At 28.9% G+C, this 20,862-nt stretch overlaps 1 protein-coding gene across 3 annotated transcripts in view; it reads right to left on the reverse strand.

The window, feature by feature from the left end:
- Positions 1–20,862, reverse strand: part of Vps13B (vacuolar protein sorting 13B) — a 79,364-nt gene that overhangs the window by 54,166 nt on the left and 4,336 nt on the right. For all 3 annotated transcript variants that reach the window (XM_014438439.3, XM_014438438.3, XM_014438437.3), the window contains exons 5-22: positions 20,499–20,689; positions 17,981–18,084; positions 17,286–17,420; positions 16,829–16,937; positions 15,873–16,030; positions 14,648–14,797; positions 13,247–13,367; positions 11,238–11,331; positions 10,517–10,656; positions 7,848–7,999; positions 7,476–7,661; positions 6,330–6,477; positions 6,119–6,250; positions 4,356–4,538; positions 3,903–4,062; positions 3,019–3,145; positions 1,355–1,556; positions 1,049–1,251 (exon numbers count right to left, since the gene is read on the reverse strand). In XM_014438439.3, coding sequence (XP_014293925.1) covers positions 1,049–1,251; positions 1,355–1,556; positions 3,019–3,145; positions 3,903–4,062; positions 4,356–4,538; positions 6,119–6,250; positions 6,330–6,477; positions 7,476–7,661; positions 7,848–7,999; positions 10,517–10,656; positions 11,238–11,331; positions 13,247–13,367; positions 14,648–14,797; positions 15,873–16,030; positions 16,829–16,937; positions 17,286–17,420; positions 17,981–18,084; positions 20,499–20,689 — 2,695 coding nt within the window. The remainder of the gene's footprint in view (positions 1–1,048; positions 1,252–1,354; positions 1,557–3,018; positions 3,146–3,902; positions 4,063–4,355; positions 4,539–6,118; positions 6,251–6,329; positions 6,478–7,475; positions 7,662–7,847; positions 8,000–10,516; positions 10,657–11,237; positions 11,332–13,246; positions 13,368–14,647; positions 14,798–15,872; positions 16,031–16,828; positions 16,938–17,285; positions 17,421–17,980; positions 18,085–20,498; positions 20,690–20,862) is intronic.

The raw sequence follows: 20,862 nt of genomic DNA on the forward strand, positions 1-20,862 counted from the left end.
AATAATTATACTATTCTATTGAGCCAACGTTTTGCCCCACGTTGCAGGGCTTCGTCAAGGCTGTTTTGACGGCAGTCAAAGACAAAGTAACCGTAAGTTGACCGAACCCAGACCATATTCCATTTATCACTTTTTAATATCAGTTTTAATGATACTTTATTGTAATCCCTTATTGAAACAATCATTCAGTTATCCTCAATCATGTAGCATCACACCCCTTCCAAACAAAAAAAAATCTTAAAGGGTCACACCCAGTAGTGATATTCGAAATATTTAATGAAGGGTTCACAAAAGAAAATCTCTTCTTAACAATTTTTTTTCACTCAAATGTTGTACTAGAAACATTTGCACAAAAACTAACCTTAAGCTATCCGTATAAGTAAAAAAAATTCATTCGTAAAATCAAGATAGTAAAAATTTAACATTATTTATGCCTTAACTGAAGAATTCATAGAGCATGAAAGGTCTAATGCTCTAGTTTAGTACTTTTACAGTGTATAATATGTATATTTTAATGTATTGTTTAAAAGAAACAAAACTGCTGAGAAATGTTATGTGTGTATAACAAGGTTTTGAAGCTTTAAAAATTTTAACAACAGGTTAGGCTGAACCTGTGTAAACCCACTGATTACTACCACTGGTCACACCCCTTCAAAACAAAAACAATCCTAAAGGGTCCTATGAATAGTAAGTTGGCCAAAATATTATTGAAAATAAAACCAAATATTGTACATGGTACATAGTATATGGCATATATAGTAGCAGACTCATGGAATGTCATGTTTCAGGTAAGAGTCACTAATTACTCCTTTAAAAAGATGGCCCTCATAAAGTAACTTAGATTTGTGATAATGTGAGGTAAAATTCTATTAGAAGTGCTATGGTCTAACATGGTATTATGTTTAACAGAAAAACATTGATTAATCCAGGCCTCAGGAACATATGTGAGATAAAGAAGACAGTAGTACTTGAGAAGTAATTGTTATTAACAATTAATATAATCTATATACAAAATGGATAGCTTAAAAAAAGAAGAAAAATTGCTTACTTGAATTCGTGTAAGGGATAATGATATATGGCTAGTGTCAATGTGCAAGGTGAAAGCTATTAATGGTGATGGAACAACACGTGTAGTAAGTGCAATGGTGCATGTTGTACTGAATTCTTCAATAAAGTTATCCCTTATGCCATCACAGATACTCCAACCACAAATCCCATTGATTTCTAATCTTAATGGAAATGCAATAACATCTAAAAAAGAAAAATAATTTAAAATAATGAAATAAAAATTAAATCAAACTTGATAACTTACAATATTTACAAGGATTTGTGACAAATCAAACTATAAACTTACTTTTTTTTAATACACCATAAGGAACTGGCAAGGAATCTGTATCGACGACAAATTTCCCTTGAGCTGAAGTTAAACAAACAGATGGAACCCAAACAACAAGGATGCAATTTTTTTCAGCCGGAAAGCTGGTATATGTAAACCTAACATCAGTGATTTCGCCGAATACAGCTAAAGAGAGCCATTTCATGAGCCAATCAAAGTTCTGAAACAATCAAGTCAATAACTCATTATGGAGCAGCAATATTTCTAAGTAAATTTAAACATTATCTTATCATTTGGAAGTTTTATTTTATAAGGTTACTGTGGTCATTATCAACTTAATATCCTATATGCAGGCCAGGGTCAAGGGCCCAAAATCATGGCCACAATTATATTGAAATTTTAACTTTAGTTAAATTTTATTGTACAGGTTGGAGTGTTTAAGAAATTCAAAAAGTTTATTAATATCTGTTTGTTATCTTTTTATATGGTTTGGAGGTTGGTTTATTAAATTGTTTTTTTGCAGACTAATTGCCCATGTCTATATAAACCACATAATTTCAATACAAAACATTTTTTGAAGAATAGTTTTTTATTGAAATTATATGGGCATGGACAATTAGTCTGTAAAAAAGACAATTAATGAATTATGACAATTCAATTATTAAGGTCGTCTCCTTGAAAATGTCGTAAGTTTTTAAAATAAAAAGTTGAGAGTAAAACTGGATCATTGAAGTTTGTGTTAATAATAATTATTTAAACATAATCACAGATGATAAATTTTAAAGGTAATTTCAAAGGAAATAAATTAGGAATGGAATACAACTGGTATTTTCCTGATAGAACAACAAAACACATTAAGGAATTGAAAAATATACAACCGGGTCCTACAAGCTGTATACTCTTTTTACAATGAAATATCCTAACATTTTACGATAAGATTAGAAGTCGCATCCATTTCTGGGATATTAAGTTTTAAAGCAAACATTGACATGGTTAATAAAAATATTCAATATGGGTTGTACTCGCTTTGCTAAACAATGTTTTTTAAAGCTGTTGTAACTGGATAGTAATAATAAGTCAAGTTTGCAATATAACTGGGTAAGACAGCAAAGAGAGGAAACCTCTGGAGAGCTTGAGATTGTTGGATTTAAAAATATTATTTAATGTATGACAAGTATTAAGAATAAAATGAGAGAGAACTTGGTAGGTCACAAGGACTTGGTCAAGTGTAAAGCTTTCTCTTATTATTACATCAACCTACAAGCCCTCGTACCATAGGGTTTCCATTGAAGCGGATGATCCCCAGAGCTACCTAATGTTCGACAGTCCTGTAACTTACCTGAAAATTATTGTTCAATTGAAACTTCCAGGGAAATATGCAGTCACTCTTAATGTTGGTTCAACCAAATATAGATATAAACCACCATAAGCAACCATAAATTTGTACATATAAGCCACTAAGTGGACTCGCAAACACTATTTGTATTAGCATTGTTCCAAAAATAAGTAAATATATTATTATTCAACTAAGAAACAGAGATACAGTCCAGAGCTTCCCATATAACTACAGTTCAAACAGAGCTAAAAAAAATATGTTATCAGAAATATGACTAGTAAGAAACTGCTTTGTTCACTGAAAGTGTTTATTATATTTAATGTTATTCTTAAGGCATAATACATACAAAATTAGATTTAGAAGTGCTCGATGAAGAAATGCTTATATTTTTTTCTTTCAAAACATCCTTGACTTCAGAAATCTTCTTATTACTGCTAAGACTGCTGTTTGAAATTTTTCTGCTAATACAGGATCTGAAAGTGTATAAAATATAACATTTCTTTAAACAAAGAAATTACAATAATAGACATAATACACATTAACAAAAAAAAAAAAAAAAATTAAAGAAGTATTAAAGAGATTGAAAGGAATGAATAGTAAGTCTAAGTCAGTTGAATTTGTCAAGACTGAAAAAAAAGACTTAAAAATTGTGAAAAATCAAAACTTAAGAAAAACTTGTTCTCATGAAGTTTAAAATATACAAAATGAATAGAATCAGAGGAAAAAAATTGATGGGTGAATATTTAGTTATACATATAAATAATATATAAAAAAAGATTTTAATAATTTAGGCAAGAAAACAGCAATAGACTTAATAGAAACAGGAAATAGAAGCTTAATGTGATGAAGAGGATTAAAGAATTAAATTTTCTTTTTTTTATACTTATAAAACTTTAACAATCATTTATACCTAATGGAAATTAACAAATAACTAACTTCTTTTTTTATCAATGTAGTAGATAATATTTTTCTATGTCTCTTTATATATTTTCTAAATATTTGTTTATAAAAATACAATTAAATATTAACTAAATATTAAAATTTAGTAAAATAAATATTATTAATAGCAAAAATAAATAATAAGAAATTTCAATATCCCTACCCGAGAGGAGTCCAGCTTTGTATATTTTCTAAATATTTGCTTATAAAAATACTATAAATATTGAGTAAATTGTAATTAAGTTATTAATAATAAGAAAAATACATCATATTCAATTTAAATATCCTTACCCGAGAGGAGTCCAGCTTTGTATACTCCCAAATGAAACCTGCGGCATATACATAAGCCATTTAAAAATTGAAGGGTCAAGATTTAAGTGAAACTGCCATAATTTGAAATAAACCAGGAATGGTATAGCCACAGAATCATTCACAGGTCGTTGGGCTATACCTGCAAAATAAAATAAAACCATTATTACAAGGTATCAAGGTTACAAAATAAGTATGATTATGATAACATGTATTTTCAGTCAAATGCTTACAAGAAACTAAACTATTTTCAAAACGATTAAGAGTAATTAATGAGAAATAGAAACTTATCCGGAAAAAAAAAAATCAAGAGAAAATATAGGTAAGGAAAAAGAGAGGAAAAGCTTATTATTTTTCAGTAAAAAGATTACTCAACTCGTATCATACAAACAATAATACATATTAGATAAAGAATAAAGTTAAAAACAATATTACCATCAAAAACTGAAGAATCCAGGCTCCTTCCAGCATAGAGAAAAGTAAAATTCTTCTGCGGTTCATTAAGGTAAAATGAAAATGCATCAAGGCTTCCAATCTTCAGTTTAATACTTTCACTAACTTGGCTTTGAGCAAAAACGCCTTGTACTTTGTAAATAGAGATTTTTAAATATGGAAGATCTAAAAAATAAAACAAGGTAATACTAAAATATGATAGACTTTATGGTACTACAGTAAACTATATGATTATTACTAAATACTAGTAAGAGAATGTGATTTATGAAAATTAGAAAAAAAAATTCAGATTTTAAATTCAAAAGTTTTTACACATAATTATAATAAGATGAAAGGAATATGGTCCGGGTGCGGTCAAGAAAAACTCAAATAGTAGAAATATACTATTTTAATGAGCCAACGTGGGGCGAAACGTTGGCTCATTAAAATAGTATATTTCTACTATTTGAGTTTTTCTTGACCGCACCCGGACCATATTCCTTTCATCTTTACACACGGTCAATCAATAATCTTCCAGTCCATAATTATAATAAGTTTGAATTTGTTGTCCATTCGATAATTTTTCTTTAGAGGTCTGAGAATCAGTTCATCTGATTGAGTAACCCCCAAATATTCTCCATGTAATCCTTGGTTACATTTATCCTCTGTAAAGTGGATGTTTAACCCTCTGATGGAAGATGAGAGTGATTCTGGCCATAGTAATATCAGTCTTTAGAAAACTTTTAACCTTATGGCATACCATGAGACAATAAAGGACAACATTGCATTATAGTAGGGATAAAAGACTGGTTCTGGCCCAGTGTCAATAAGCCAGAAGTTCTGCAAGGAATGTATGATTTTGCTTGGCTCACTGTTTTACAACAGTAAACATTTTTATTAATTGATCAACATATTAAAGAAAATAACCATTTATTAATCAAATTATGGTCAGTTATGACTAATTTACTTTTTTATGCATTAATTATCTTATATGTCAGTGGTCACATGACACATGCTGCATATTTTGAATTTAAATTTAAAACACTTGGAGCTCTATCAATGGGTAGATTCTCAACATGTCTGTATCATGTCATTATGTAAATAATATCAAGGACAATCAGAAGAGGAGACTGGCCACCATACAGAGATTGGATCTGCTGAGTATCACAAAGATCTATAGAATGGTGTCACAGGTAACAGGTAACACCTGGAGAGATACTCCTGGACCTCGTCTCCAAGGAAGATGTCATAAAATCTAAAGTGATGAGACAGCCCCATCAATAAGACCCTCGAGTTCTGAGCTGTATCACAGTCTAAATATACATAATTTATATTCCCATAAATTCAATAGAAGCTCCCAGGTAATTGTATAGTAGACAAAAAAACAAAATTAGATTAAAAAAAAATTTTTTTTTTTGGATTATTTCAGAAATATGGCTATTCAATGTTAGGACCTGATTGAAGGTGACTCAAGAATCTCAGATGGATGAAAGAATGTATATATTTGTAGGTCGTCAGCACAAAAATGATAGTGGGAGAGGCAGATAACATTAGGGATGCCATTTGTATAAATGGAAAATAGGAGAGAGGAACTTTAAGGAACACCTCGAGAGAGAAGTGTACTCATGGAAAGCTACTGATATCAGAAACTGACATACTCAGTTATTATAAAGGCTTATATAATTAAAATATTAGGAATAAAACATCTAAAGGCAAAATCATTGAGAAACCCATTAAAAAAAAATTGAATTAATTAATTTGCTTACTAGAGCTGTTGACCACGTCTGGAATCAGAGAAGTATTCAGTAAAACATTTGAACAGCTATTAGAAAGTAGAGATTCCACTAGATTAACACAGAGCATCAACTTAGCTTTGGAACTAGATATAGAGCATTCCTCTGAAAGAATAAAAAGATTATTGTGTGCTTCTAGTGAATCAGGAAATACAAAAGAAATACAATTATGAGGAAACCATACCCATCTGTAAAGTACAATGTTGACATATTGCATCTGGTTCAGATTGAAAGGTGGAGTTGAAGGATGCAGAACATCCCAGCTTGTACAAGTTCACCATATCTGGTAAAACCACATCATTAATTTTAATTCCTATGTTAATAGCCAGCAACTGAAAAAACAATTAAAATAAATCTAAATAGAAAGATAACTAAATAATAAAAAAAAAATTATAATTTGACAGGTAGAAAAATAAATATATGAACAAAATTGCATGTAGCAAGAGTTTGGGCCAAAAAAAATCTACAAATGAGCTCCTTGGGTTATTTAAAACTTGAAACCAACAATTTTTTTAAGGACTATTAACCACTACCATAAAATTAGTTTTTTTTAAAAAAATTTCATTTCTTTTTTTTAAAACAACATATTCAGATGAATTTAGTACAGAAAGATAGATGCACATTTCAACTTTCTATTTTAGAGCAGAAAAAAAAATTAATTGGGTCAGGCTAGTAATTTTTACCTTTTTTTTTACATTCTGAGTGGTTTATTTGCCAAAAAACTTAGAATTTAAAAAAAATCCTCAAAAATTAACAAAATGTTAAGACACATTAACCCTAATGTTATTGAACAATGTTTCAAATAAAAAAAAAAAAATTCAGTGCACTTAATTTTTCTGAGAGCAGATTTTTTACTTTCACTATAAATGGAATGTATAGAAAGAGATAGTATTATGATCGTGAAAAATTTTGAATTTGAGTTTTCCCCAGAAATACATATTTCGAGGTTCCCTGAGTCCAAAAAACTAAGTTTTGCAAAAAAGTCTGTGTGAGTATGTGATCAGCCTAGGTCAAAAACAAAAAATCATATGAAATTGAAATTACATATTTAAGGCGAGTATTTGCCTGGCACTTGGCAGCAATTACATGTGGAAAAACCTGTTCTTCAACTCAAATGAAAAATTTGTCTGTATATAAGGGAATTAATTAGAATGTCATGAAAGCAGGTAAAGTAATTTGAAGAAATCATAACTTAAACATTTGAAATCACATTCAAATCATCAAGATAAAAGGAGAACATGAGTACACAGAAGAATAGAAGAGGAGATAAAACATAAATCACAATAAATTGACATTTAATTTGAACTTGTAAATAAATGGGCTGCCTTACAGTTACAGATAAAGTTGTCATAGATGCGGATATTATCTCTCTTGTGGGTGAGATCTGGTTTTTGATCATTACCAGAGTTTCAGGATAAAGAGGTTTCACATAACTCCCATCAAGACTTCTGATCTTCAAATATAGATATGGCTGTTGTTTCTTTGAGATTAGCTTGAAAATTTCATTCGACATTTTCTAAAAATGTAAAGAAATTCATAAAAATTATATATAATTATCTTTACTAAGTATATTTAAGAAACCAAAAGTAAACTTAAAATCAACTATTCTATATTTTAAAGTTATATGCCATAACAGACAAGGAAAAGGCAGAATAATAAGAAATATACAAAATACTGTAAATAAGAAAATTTGTTTGCATACAATTTTTGAGGATGTTGAAGGAAATCTTGTAAAAACATTCACCGAAACCTCGACCAATGTAAACTGGTATACCGTCTGGGGAATAAAGAAACTTTCAACAACTGGTAAAACATCTTCTTTAATGTGCTGAACTTGTTCTTCCACTGACTTGCCTGGAAAATACATTACACAATTTTGAAAATGAAATAACAAAATTATTTATAACAATATTTTAAGGATAATAATAATAATAAATATGGTTGAAGCTGTTTCATCTTTTACAAGTGACATAGGAATGTCATTTGGCCTCGATAAATGTGCAGTGCTCCATGTAACCAAGGGGAAAGTGGTTAGTCAACAGAATATTCTAGTTAACGAAAAAGAGTACATAAAGGAACTTGGAGCCAATAAATTATATAAATATTTGGACATGCAAAAGCACCTTAAAATATCTCGAAAAGATATGCAACAAAAATTTCTAGCAATTCTCAAAATTAGGTAATGAAAAGTGCTCAAAATCCAACTAACTAGAAAGAAAAAAATCAAGGCCATCAACACCTGCTCTAAGTTATAGCTTCGGCATAGTGCAGGGATCGAACACCAGCCTACAGGAAATGGATCGCCTTTTATGGACAACTTTCGCACAAGAACCTCTAATCACCCAATATCCTCTAAAGCTTGTCTATACTTACCTAGGAAATAATGAGGACGTGGTTTGCTAAATATTGAAGAAGCTTGCTGCAAACAGGAAGAGATCCCACACCAATATTTTATCGCAAAAACAACAGTGGTTTATCTCGTCGTCTCAAGGATGGACTCTGGTTTAACTGTACTTAATCTGAGCAAAGGTGTTGAATAAACAATTATTTCACAAAATGAACGACTGGCAACAAAATCAACAGTGGCAGGCATGAATGATTTTGGGGTGCCTACAGATGTGCTAAGAGAGGCTTAACAGTCAGTTCTCTTGACAACTGACGTATTGTGGGAAAATTCTTTAATATTTGAACCAAAGGAAAAATAAATAAAAATGTGAGGGTGGTTGGACTTCTAGGTCCCCTACCTCAGATACTCAACCCGCAATAGCGAGAAGAACCAACCGTAATAATAATAATAAAGCAATTGACTAATTTAAAATATGGTGTCCAAAATTGTGAACTAGTTCTAGGAGTGGTTAGAAATAGTGGAGGTTATCACCACAACATGTCTAAATAAATTGGGAGAAAAAGTACCAAAAATTGTCTCTGAGACCTTATATCACGTTCATCTGAATAAGGACCCTCATTAGCACCAAAATAAAATATTTATGCAGAACAACAGAAAAAAACAAGGTAAGATTCCTTAAGAAATGAGAGAATCAGGAAGAAGTAAAAAAAGGAATATAAAATAACAGAAAAACTATTTATTATTTTTAAAACAATTAATTTGGTGACTAATAAATAGTTTTTGATCACTATGAGGACCATCTTCCTACAATGGCCAACTAATAATGTTCCAATATATTTTAAAACTTCTTTCCACTCTATAACCTCTTGTAACTTAGACTATTTAATTATAATTATTGGACTAAAGCCTAATTAATCTAATTTTATTTTATTTCTATATATTTCAATGGAAGAATTTAAATTATTTATTTTGGACAATTTTGTAAACTAATTTCTTTTAGAACCCTTAATTATTTAATTAAAATTTTCTTTACTACACTTTATCAACATTTCAGAGTATTTCCCATCTTTGGGATGAATTTCCTAATATAATCCATATCATCTAGCCGATTCACAATAGTATTTCTACCAGTCTTTGTCTTAATCAGACTATCGTTTTGTTTTATCACTTTCACTATTTATTTCATAAAACTAATAACAAGAGTGTAAAGCTTCATAGTCATTGGCACAGAATATTTGTTTGACATTGGACTTCATTTTTATTAAAACAAAAATATTCTTTGATCCTTTACTCTCAACTTAGTAACTTTTCTCCAATGTTTCGGCCCCCAGACTATTTTATTAAGGAAATACCTTATAATTGATTTGTCCAATTAATTAAAATTTGTTTTTTCTAATGTAGGCTAATTGCCCAAATCAATCAAAAATATTTATATTAATTATTTAACAATTTTCTTATTTAAATAAATTCACACCGATTACAACTATTATCATAAATTTTATTTTATTTTTCCAAGCTCTCATTATAAATGTTCCTCCATTGGTCTTATTTAATTAAATATTAGTATTAACCATCATTTTTGTTCTAATAGTGTAGCATTTTGGATCAATCGTCATATTCTAGTAATGATTATGTTCTTCACCTTCTACATCTCAAAAACGACACAACAAAAGTCCAGAAGTTAATAGAACATAAACAAAATATGTTAGGCAGTCATAAGTCCATATAGGTATGAGTAAATTATTGTAAATATTCCGTTTCTAGACTTAGTAGTTTTTCAGATTGCCGACTCCATTTCAGAGACAATAAATTGTGAAATGTAAAATATATTGTTTCTTTTTTCACAGGCCAGCTATTTTATATAAGCTAATTTAAGAAAAAGCTAATCAATAAAACTTTTTTTTAGTTTTTAATCTCTTTAACTGTCAAATATTAAAATATACCAAATTCAAGAGCAATAATAAAATAAGCTAAATATATCTAACCAAGTAATATTAATATAATTTTTAACATTTTCTACTTACTTGATGTTCCGACATAAGAAGGGTAATCATAATTATTTATTGATTTCTTGATAACTTCAACTCTCTCTAAACAATCAGGTGTAACATTTAATTCCAGAATTCCAAGAACCAATCTAGTGAGAACTCGTTCCTGCTGCACACTAAAAGTACAACAAATTATTAAAATATAAAGTTAAATGAGAAAAAAACAACAGTAATATTACAATCAATTAGAAAATAGAGGATTGATTTCTTTAAGCAAAGAGGAAAGATTTCTTCCAAAATCTGTTGAATCACATGTTATTATACCGCTTTGAAAGAAATTCTTACATTCTTAAATACATGATAACCTAGTACAAAAATATTTAAAGATAGAGACAAAAATTTGAAAAAGGGCTGGAGGGTTGGTTTTGGAAAGGTACACCTTAATTATAAGCATTTGGATCCTAATGTGTTATATAAAAATATTATTGTTACATTTTAGATGCTGAAGAGGAGCACAGTGTTCCTGAAACATCCAAAAACAAATATAATACATGGATTGAATGCTACAGTGTTTTAATTATAAGAAAGAAGAAAAGTTTAATGTAATTTTGTTTCTTTTTTTAATTCAACAATAAGCATTTTATATTTTCATAAGTAAATTTAATGATAAAGACAAAGGGTAGGAAAAAAGTAGGTGTGTTGCAAAAATTTATGAGAAAACAGGTAAACACAAATTGGATGGTTATATGATAATAACCTGGGATAATCATCAATCCAATTTTCCGGAGGAGTTTCTATAGCAGATATGAAATCCGCAACAAAAGCTGGTGCTCTTTCAGAGAGAACTTTTTCTGAAAAAAAAAAAATATCTATAAGAATAAATAAATAAATACGAATCTTATTATAGCAATATTTAAAAAAATATTAATTAAAACTTTTTTTTTCAAGCAAATAAAACATTACATTCAAGCTTACATTAAATGATCATTCCTATAACTTTTTTACATATTAAAAAAAAAAAGAATTAAGACTTAAATGTAATGTTTATATCACTTCCAAGAGATCTGTTAAAGACAGAAAAATAACTAGAGTCGGGTTAATGGCATTCAGATTGTCAATGTATAATATTATTTTTTGACACATTGCTTCTTTTCTTCTGTTTCAGTATCAAACATTATTGGTTCAATTTTAATAAAAGTTCAGTTTTCTCACTAAACCAAATCCAAAAAATATGAATCAATACATTTTAGTTATAATCTTAGAACAAATCTAACTTTTTTTACAGATCCTCACTTGAAGGATGACCAGCCAAATTTGCCAATTGCAAATAATAATTACTTATTTTTTACTTTACTCAACATAGTAAAATGAAACTTAATAACTTCTTCAATTTATAGGAGATGTACACATTATATTACTGAAATCTGAGAGAAATAAACAATAATAATGTTCATTTTGAATTTTTTAAATTAAGAAATCATAGCCTCAGATTTAAACACTGCACACCTCGTAGAAGTAAATGGATTGTAAAATATGGTAAACAGATCATAGAAGGACAGTTCAGAAGGATGACTTTTTGGTTACTCAATCTGAAGGTTCAGCTGCAATGGTTTCAGAAGAACTTGTCAATGACCCAGAAGACTAAGTAGATGAAGCAAATGGTGATTACAAGTAGAGCAGTGGTTCCCAATGTGGGTGCCACTACACCCCAGGGTACCACTACACCACAAGCAAATGCCACTTTCTCAAAATATTATCAAAAAGAAATAAAATTAAAAAATAAAACAGCAAATATACAGTGCATTCCTGCTTCCACAACAAAAAATGTTTGGGAACTGCTGAAGTAGAAGAATCCATTTTTTCTGGGGGGTTTAAGGGACCACATTTTTCTGAGGTACAAGGTATAATTTGGCTTACGGGGAGGGGGGGGAGAGATATTCTTGTCTTTGACAATATAACTTCTAGATTTTTTCAAACCATTGTTGTACAGTGATACAGCAATTAGCTCAGTACATTGATTACCTCGAAATATTCTTGAAGTTTTCAAAAATATTTATTTTATTTACATAAATAAAAATATAAAAGAATAAATATAGATATAGCAGAAAATACATAGTAAAACATGACAACAAAATACATAGACAAATATGAAATTAAAATGCATGACATTTATTATTAAATATGAAAATTTTGTACTAATACATTATGAAAACTAGAATAATAAAAAATAAATGAAAGAATAAGTTTTGAGAGATAAAAAAATATAGAAGTCATATAAGCCAAAAGAATATAAAGTAAAATATCAAATAATTCAGAAGTAGTGATAATCAAAAATTAATACCTTAAGAAAGTAAAAAAAATAAAAATAAAAAAAAATTAAAGGAGGAGAAAATTAATTAATTTATTTTTTTCATGATCAAATGAATTTCTTCTATCTCAGAATTTAAGAATATTTTTAAAAATACGATAATCTTAATTTTTATTTTTTGTCTGATAACCAACTAGATTAATAAACACAATTAACAATATAATATATTATACATACAAAAATATAATAAGATTTGAAATAGGCTATATAAATCCAAAATTTTATGTTAAAATAGAATGAAAGAATGGAATATTTCAAATAAAATCTTCTATACTCTTTCAAAATAAAATAAAATTTCAATAAATTTATTACAACTTTCTTAAAAATCATTTTGAAACATCATTCTTTGATAAGTAATGATATAATTTGCTAAACAAAATTAATAAAAATTAACTTACCAGTATTAAATGAAATATGTTGTTCCCAAGATTTCTGAGAAGTGTGTTTATCTGGTTCTTCGTAAAGAGGTTTTTTCATACTGCCTATTATCTTCTGGCCGCATTTAATGAATGGCACACCCTGAATAATACCAACAAAAATTAACATTCTAAAACATAAAATTAGGCCTCACTCAGATGATATCTTCTGTTATGCACCAGTTTGTAATAGAGTAGAATGAGATAGCAAACAAAATAATTTTGAAATAGTTTATTGATAACTAAATAATGGATTTTAGTTTTTATTTCAGTCAATTAATTAGGATAATTTAATAAATTTTGTCCTTTAATATATATATTACCTTAAAAAGTTAACTATTAATATGAGAAACATTACTAACTTAAACAAGTATATGAGACTAAATACAGTGGAGACCTGATAACGTCTGTAATCCAAAAGTTTGCTTCATCTAGAACTGAAATTATTATATATTCTTTGGAACCAAAAAAGATGCTAAGCAATATAATAAAGTATAAATAAATCTGTACCGCTACAATGAGGTATAGTACTTTGTAAGGAAGTACTGTTACTAGACCAACAGTTGTGCAAGGAGGTGATTTGGTCAAAATCACACTCAACCACCAGATTTTTCCCCAATTAAGTGTAACCAATTTTAGGCTTGGTGGATGGACCCACAGAGTTGACTTATGGCTACAGACACAGAATAAATAATTATTTGTCACAGTCGGATTCAAACCCAGGTTCTTGGAATTAGTGGTACAGTGCCTTACCACTGAGCCACTCTGCTCCCCATTCTAAAGTATACTTTTGAAAATTATGAATTTAAGTTGGACAATGTACTGAACTAATCACTTTATTACTGAACTAACTACATTCGTTCAAATAATCTGTACATTTTTTTTAAAGAAGTAAAGAATTCAAAATTCTGCTCTCACCCACTCATCACCCATTTCATCCAATAAACCTTGTTAAATAATCCATGTAATCAAATATAATAATATTTAGATAATCGCACATTATTGCGTCATGAGGTTTATTTTAAGAATGATTTTGGTTAATTCAAAACAGGTCTGTTGATGATGATTTTATATGATTGAGACTCCACTGTGATTAGTGTGGCACAAGCCTACTTCAGTTTGTAAATATTATCCAAATAGTAAAAAAAAATAACATCTTTTTCTTTTCATAGTTTTCAAAGATAACCATACCACACATAACTACAGCATTATATGCTGTTGAGGTAGTTAAACCAATCAATCAGTATTTGTGGTAGTTGTAAATAGGATGGGATATGTGCATATTGCACTTTGACGTAAATAATGCAGCATGCATTAAAAAAATTACAATTTAAATAAGTTTAAAATGAATAAATTTTAAGTAAGTAAGTTTAATAAAACTACCTCATCTGTTTTGAGGAAAGGGAAAACAGTAAAATAAGATATGCCACATTGGATATTGGTCCAGTTAGTAGTATTAGTTAGCATTTCTAAAAAACATCCGTCAAATTCAGCTTTTATAAAACTCTGCCATGACTTCTTTTCTTCGATCAACTGAAAAAAAAACAACCTTCAATTAATTCCTATAAAGTACCAAAGAAAAGTTTTTAATGCATTGCAGTCGGAAAAAAATTGCTAACCATTAAGTTGTAAAGTCCCAATGATTAATATGGAAATTTATATCATACTGAAGGGGAACCAATTCCAAAGGAAAGTTTTAATCTTTCTCTTCCTTACACTTCTTCTCACTTAACACAATATTCATTTATTTATGCCCCCACCCTAATTTTTTAGGTCTTTTTTAAAATTATCAAAACTACAATCATAATTTTTGTATTGATATAATCTTAAAATGGAGATGGGGCAAAGGCCCTGCAGTAACTGAAATAATGAAATCCATAATAACAATTACAGTAACGTGCCCATGAGTTTTACTATATAGATTATATTATAATAGTATTTTTTTTTACTTATTCTTAGTTACATGATTGTAAGCAGAAATGAATATATAATAATTCATTTCTGCTTACAATCTGCTTACAGTATATATATATACACACATATATATATATGTTAATATGAGGGAGTAAGGATATTTTTATAAATAAGAAGAAGGTTGGGGGTGCGATCAGGGAACAACACAAATAAGTAAAAAATAATTCTATTAGTGCCAACGTTTTGACCAGAACTTCAGCCCTTCATCAGGGCTGAGAAAAAAAACAACAAGTTAACAACCATAATGGAATAAAAGAAAATATAGAACAACTAGAAAATAACACATAATATGGATATGTAAGTAGTATCGGAAGGAAATATACAGTGTAAGTACTATAACAGGACAAAAGCAGTATGAAAATAAGTAATATTACAATTATGAAAGAGAAAATAAAATAATGTATATATGAAAATCCAGTAAGTAAATTTATATACAAAATGAAAATTAAAGTAAATAAAATAAAATAAAATAGTAAATAATTAAGTTAATATAATAAATTAATGAAAACAGTGAACTCATTAATAAATAGAACATAATTTTACTATTTGAGTTTAATTTGACTACACCCAGACCATATTCCATTTATTATTACTACTAAATAATATTAGTACATTTTAACAAGTTATTTTTTACCTTTAAATTGACACTAAATGAGTCAATATAAACAGCAAAATCCAAGGATTGCAGTTTTTCAGTAAGATCGGGTGCATCATAATAAGAGGGCGGAAAAATTGATGGAACCAAGTTCCAAATCCAGGTACCCCAAGATTGTCCTTCTTCACCATTATCTCCTGTCATGGAACAAAAAGTGAATAAAAATAGAGTTGTAAATTAAAATATAATCTATAATTATAACAATAAATGTAATATGGTCCGGCTGCGGTCAATTAAAACTCAAATAGTAAATTGGAGTACTATTTTATTAGAGCCACCATTTCGCCCCACGTTGTAGGGCTTCATCAGGGCTAAAAAAGATACAAATACTTGACATAGTTACAAAAAAAAAATTTAGTGGAAAATAACAGGGGTATACAATGAAACGTAAAATGTAATAAGAAAAATTAAAGGTTATAAACAATAAAATTGTAATATAACTATGTAATATTATAAATATAATCTTTAATTTTTTAACATTTAACATTTTACATAATATTAAATTTTCCAACAAAAAAAAATTTTTTTGTAACTATGTCAGGTGTTTGGGTGTTTGTATTTTTTTTAGCTCTGACGAAGCCCTGCAACATGGGACGAAACGTTGGATCTAATAAAATAGCACACCAATTTTCTATTTGAGTTTTAATTGACCGCACCCGGACCATATTACATTTAATAATAATACATATGGTCAATCAGCGATCTTCCACTATAATTATAACACATTCATAAGAACATATTTTTTTGTTTGGTTATACTCAGTGATAAACTTTAAAAATCATATAAATTACTAAATGTTGATAGCGAAAAACGATGAGATTAATATACTCTTTGATTCTTTTAACTTAAATTCATAACTTACTATAACAAAATACTATAAAATTTAAGTAATTAAAAAAACAAATATATTTATTTTCAAAAGAAATAAAAAGTACCTGTATTTTCCACAAGAGATTCTGGACTCTGCAAAGTGGAGGATGAACCATTTTTAGGAGGATTGAAGGCCATTTTCGCAAGAAGTATTATCCGCAAAAGCATAGTGACCTAAAAAGTATCAATGTCACTTATTTTGATAAAGGTTATAAAGTGAAACTACTCTTATTTTTATAACATTTTATTTATTTTGAATGAAAACAGTGAATATGTCTAAAAAAATATATTTCCGTGTGTTAATACTACTTATTGAAGACTGGTCGTTCTACTTCATAATTGTTGGTCATTTGAAATAGACAGTAGAGATCATCAATTCTTAAATAATAAATCATTAGAACGTTTCTCTGATCTTAATAATTTGTGAGGTTATCACTGACATTAACTTATTCCAAATATAAATTATATATGATCAAATTAATTTATATATCACACTAAATTGAAAATGGAACCAATAAATACCTGAGGTTCACTAATACTCAGAGTTACATCATCAGTGTGAACAGAAATAGTGGTCTTAATTGCATTAAAATTGTTCATAAATGGAAAAGTCTTACTAATTCTGATTTTCAATGAACATTTATAAAGCAATGGTTCCTGAAAAAAAAAAAGAAAAAAAAAAGTGAAAACTTAATAAACAAATCATAACTTACTTTTATAGAAAAAGAATTTTTTTTTTTTTTTTTAAATTGAACTGAATAATAAAACATTCTTGGAACAAGAAATGCTAGTTTTAAGTTAGTTAAACCAGCATCACATTAGGCAAACAATAACTCAAAGCCTAATTACAAAAAGTGACATCAGTTCTTAAACTAAAATTCAAATATGAGGCATTATGTTTATAAAACATTGTAACTAAATTTTTTGGCATTACTGGATTTTTTAAGTCTGATTTCATAAATATTTGAAAGAATCATAGGAACTTTGGTTTCTTAAGAAAATAATGTTGATGTTGAGTTATGACAAGTGACTGCATGTAGAAGATAAACCATTATAATTAATAAACATTCATCAATAAAGTTTTCATTTTGTCATTTATCATGTTTTACGACCGAACACCTCATATGATGAACCTATATTAGTATAGCTTTATGTCATAAACACAAATTATGTTAGATTCAAAAGGGAAAATAAATAAGCTTGAGTTTGTTTCTTACCAAGTAGGATTCTATTCTTCCTGAAGCATTTCGCTTGTCAAGACAAATAGTAACATCACTCAATGAAACTAATTTTCTCAAAATCAAATTATCAGGAGTAAGTACTACAAAAAAAATGTTTTTTAACATAAGAAACAAATAAAAGTATAAAGATATATTTTAAATGAAATTTTTATGTATGATAATTATAAAGTCCACGCTAATTTAAATTTTCTAAGAATATTAGTCTAATTTAAAGATAATAATAAATATAATGAACAATTACTGGTAGATAGATATATGATATATAGCTCATAGATTGTTTTTTAAAACACTAGAAAAAAATATTAACTTTGGTTAAAATACAAAATTCGCAATGATTGAATTAATGATCTACAAAGAACAAAACTTGTATAACAAGTCTTAAATATAATCCATTTCCACTTTAATAACTTACATTGATAAACAATTATTATTGTATATCAGAGTGGCTATTGGTGGGATATCTAACTTTATTTCTATCATGATCTGGGACTCTGTTTGGCATGGATTAATTGCTTGATGTATAGTGACAAATGATTTCTTTAGGAATTGAAGATAGCAGGTGGAAGCTGAAATGAAAACAGATGGCTGGAGATGATACATCAACAGATTTGGTGATAATGTAATCAAGCCTCTAGATACTGGTTTCACTGCCTACAATTGCACACAGTAAATAAAAAAGTACCCACTGTGGGATTAGAAAAATGTACTGTTGGTGTCTATCTGTAATACAGACAGATTTTTCCATAAAAATTCAGACAGATTTTTTATAAAATTGAATATTTCTAGGACATAAACTAAACCATGACCATTAAATACTATCACATGCAGCCTAACAAGCACTTGCTCTTCCAGGTCAGGGGATGGCCATTCTGACAACCCAAGAAATAAGTCTTCTGATGAAAAATTAAATATCAGCTAGTTAGCAAACAAAGTGGAATGAAAGTCCGCTAAGCAAATTAAAAACTAATAAAAAATGACTAAACCATGGACCATGTCAAACTGTTCCAACCACAGGGAGGAGGAAGCAATAGCTAGTTTAAGAATAGGTCATACAAATATAACTCATGCATATCTGATCAAAAAGAAGCTACTGCCAAAATGTCAATACTGTAATAGTTCTCTTACAGTCAGTCACATATTTGAGAAATGCCATTTCTATGCCACAAATTTAATTAGATTGGGAGTGGGATCGGGTGTATCAGTGGCCCTAAATGGTAACAAGAGAAAAGTAGAACTGGTTTTAATTTTACTAAGAAGAAACAACCAATTGAATAGGATTAAAACCCTAAGTTCAAACATATTAAAATAGAACATTGGAATGCGCATTAAAATAATTAATTATTTTAAATTTCAAAGAGTTATGAATCTTGGAATTGAAATACAAAATGTGAACATGGGCAATGATAAGCATTGGGTGTTACACCCTAACGAACAACAACAAGCACATATGTGTATATGTGTATAAAAAAAAAAAAAGAGGACTATGTTCCAATATATAAGTCTTTAGGGCAGGGATTCTGGACCCACATTGGAGTCCACTACTTCTTGGTGATTCTTAAAAATTACAAATAATTTCGAATATATTTATTTTATCCTACTAATAAAGCAACCAAATCAGATCCTTATTAGATAATGTCCTCCTGGATTTTTTTTTTTTTTGAGAGGTTGGGAGAAGGCACTCACAACATCAAATAAATGATTTGAATACTCGAGGAAGTCAAATTTTGAAGACCAGAACTGCATTGTTTTAAAATTGACAAAAGAGGGACAACAAACAAAGTGATCTTGATGAAAACCAATGTCTTCCTGACAAGAAATTTCTAGGCTTATGGTGCAAATGATTTTCTAGATCAGTTCGGCTATTTGAAGGTCTACCAGCATGATCATCATTTTCAACTTCCTTGGGGTCATCTTTGAACCATTGCACATGACTGGCTTCTTCTTTAAAGGCATCTTGAAACAAAGGAATGGTCTCTGTAGTGGTTTTGTTCAATTCCATGCAAACTTTCACTGAATAATGCTGTATTTTTGGCTCTAACTTTTCGACTAGGGTCACTGAAATGCACTCATGCCACAAGCGATTTGGTCAATCCAGCGTCTTGGAGACAAATGCCACTGGTATGGTCACTTGGCTCATATTCCCACTACTTTAACCTGTCGGTGAAACCAGTCTATGTGCACTTCTATTTACACAAAAAAACAGTCCACAAACTTTATAAACATATGCAAGATTTTATGACTATAGCAGAAATCTTACTAAAAAATTGGATAAACTTTGATTTATCAACACCAAAATAATAACAATAGTTCATACCAGCGACTACAAAATTAGTCGTTGATAATCTCCTTCATTTCTTGATCCATATCCTTAAATAACCTTTCATAACAAACATAATTGACACAATGTTTCACATAAATAATTCAAATGCCTCTGAATTGCCTGAATGGAATTAATATATAAGACAATAGCAATGACTAAAAATACAAAACTTACCACAGTACATAGGAATCCATTTTTTGTTGACAGTTACTATGCTCAGGGTTTTGATATTCATGGACAAAACTATATCTTCATCTACATACTTAAGTATCAAATTGTTGCATGTAATATTCAAATTATAAACAACTTTATTAGCGAGAGCAGTTGTATAAGTGGGTGGAGTCTCTTCTGAAGTAGTAGATGTTCTATATCCAGATTTAACAAAAAAAAAAAAAATATATATAAACAAGAATGCTTGAGAAAAAAAGAATTAAAAAATTTTAGTAATTAATAAAAAATGTTAAAGAGTACAATTCTGAAGTTTAAATGAGAAAAATTATGGAGTCTTCAAATAAATAAATAGGTTTCCAATATTTTA

This window comes from Halyomorpha halys, unplaced genomic scaffold, assembly GCF_000696795.3.
Source record: "Halyomorpha halys isolate HHAL.00 unplaced genomic scaffold, Hhal_1.1 Scaffold58.1, whole genome shotgun sequence".
Classification (NCBI taxonomy): Eukaryota; Metazoa; Arthropoda; class Insecta; order Hemiptera; family Pentatomidae; genus Halyomorpha; species Halyomorpha halys.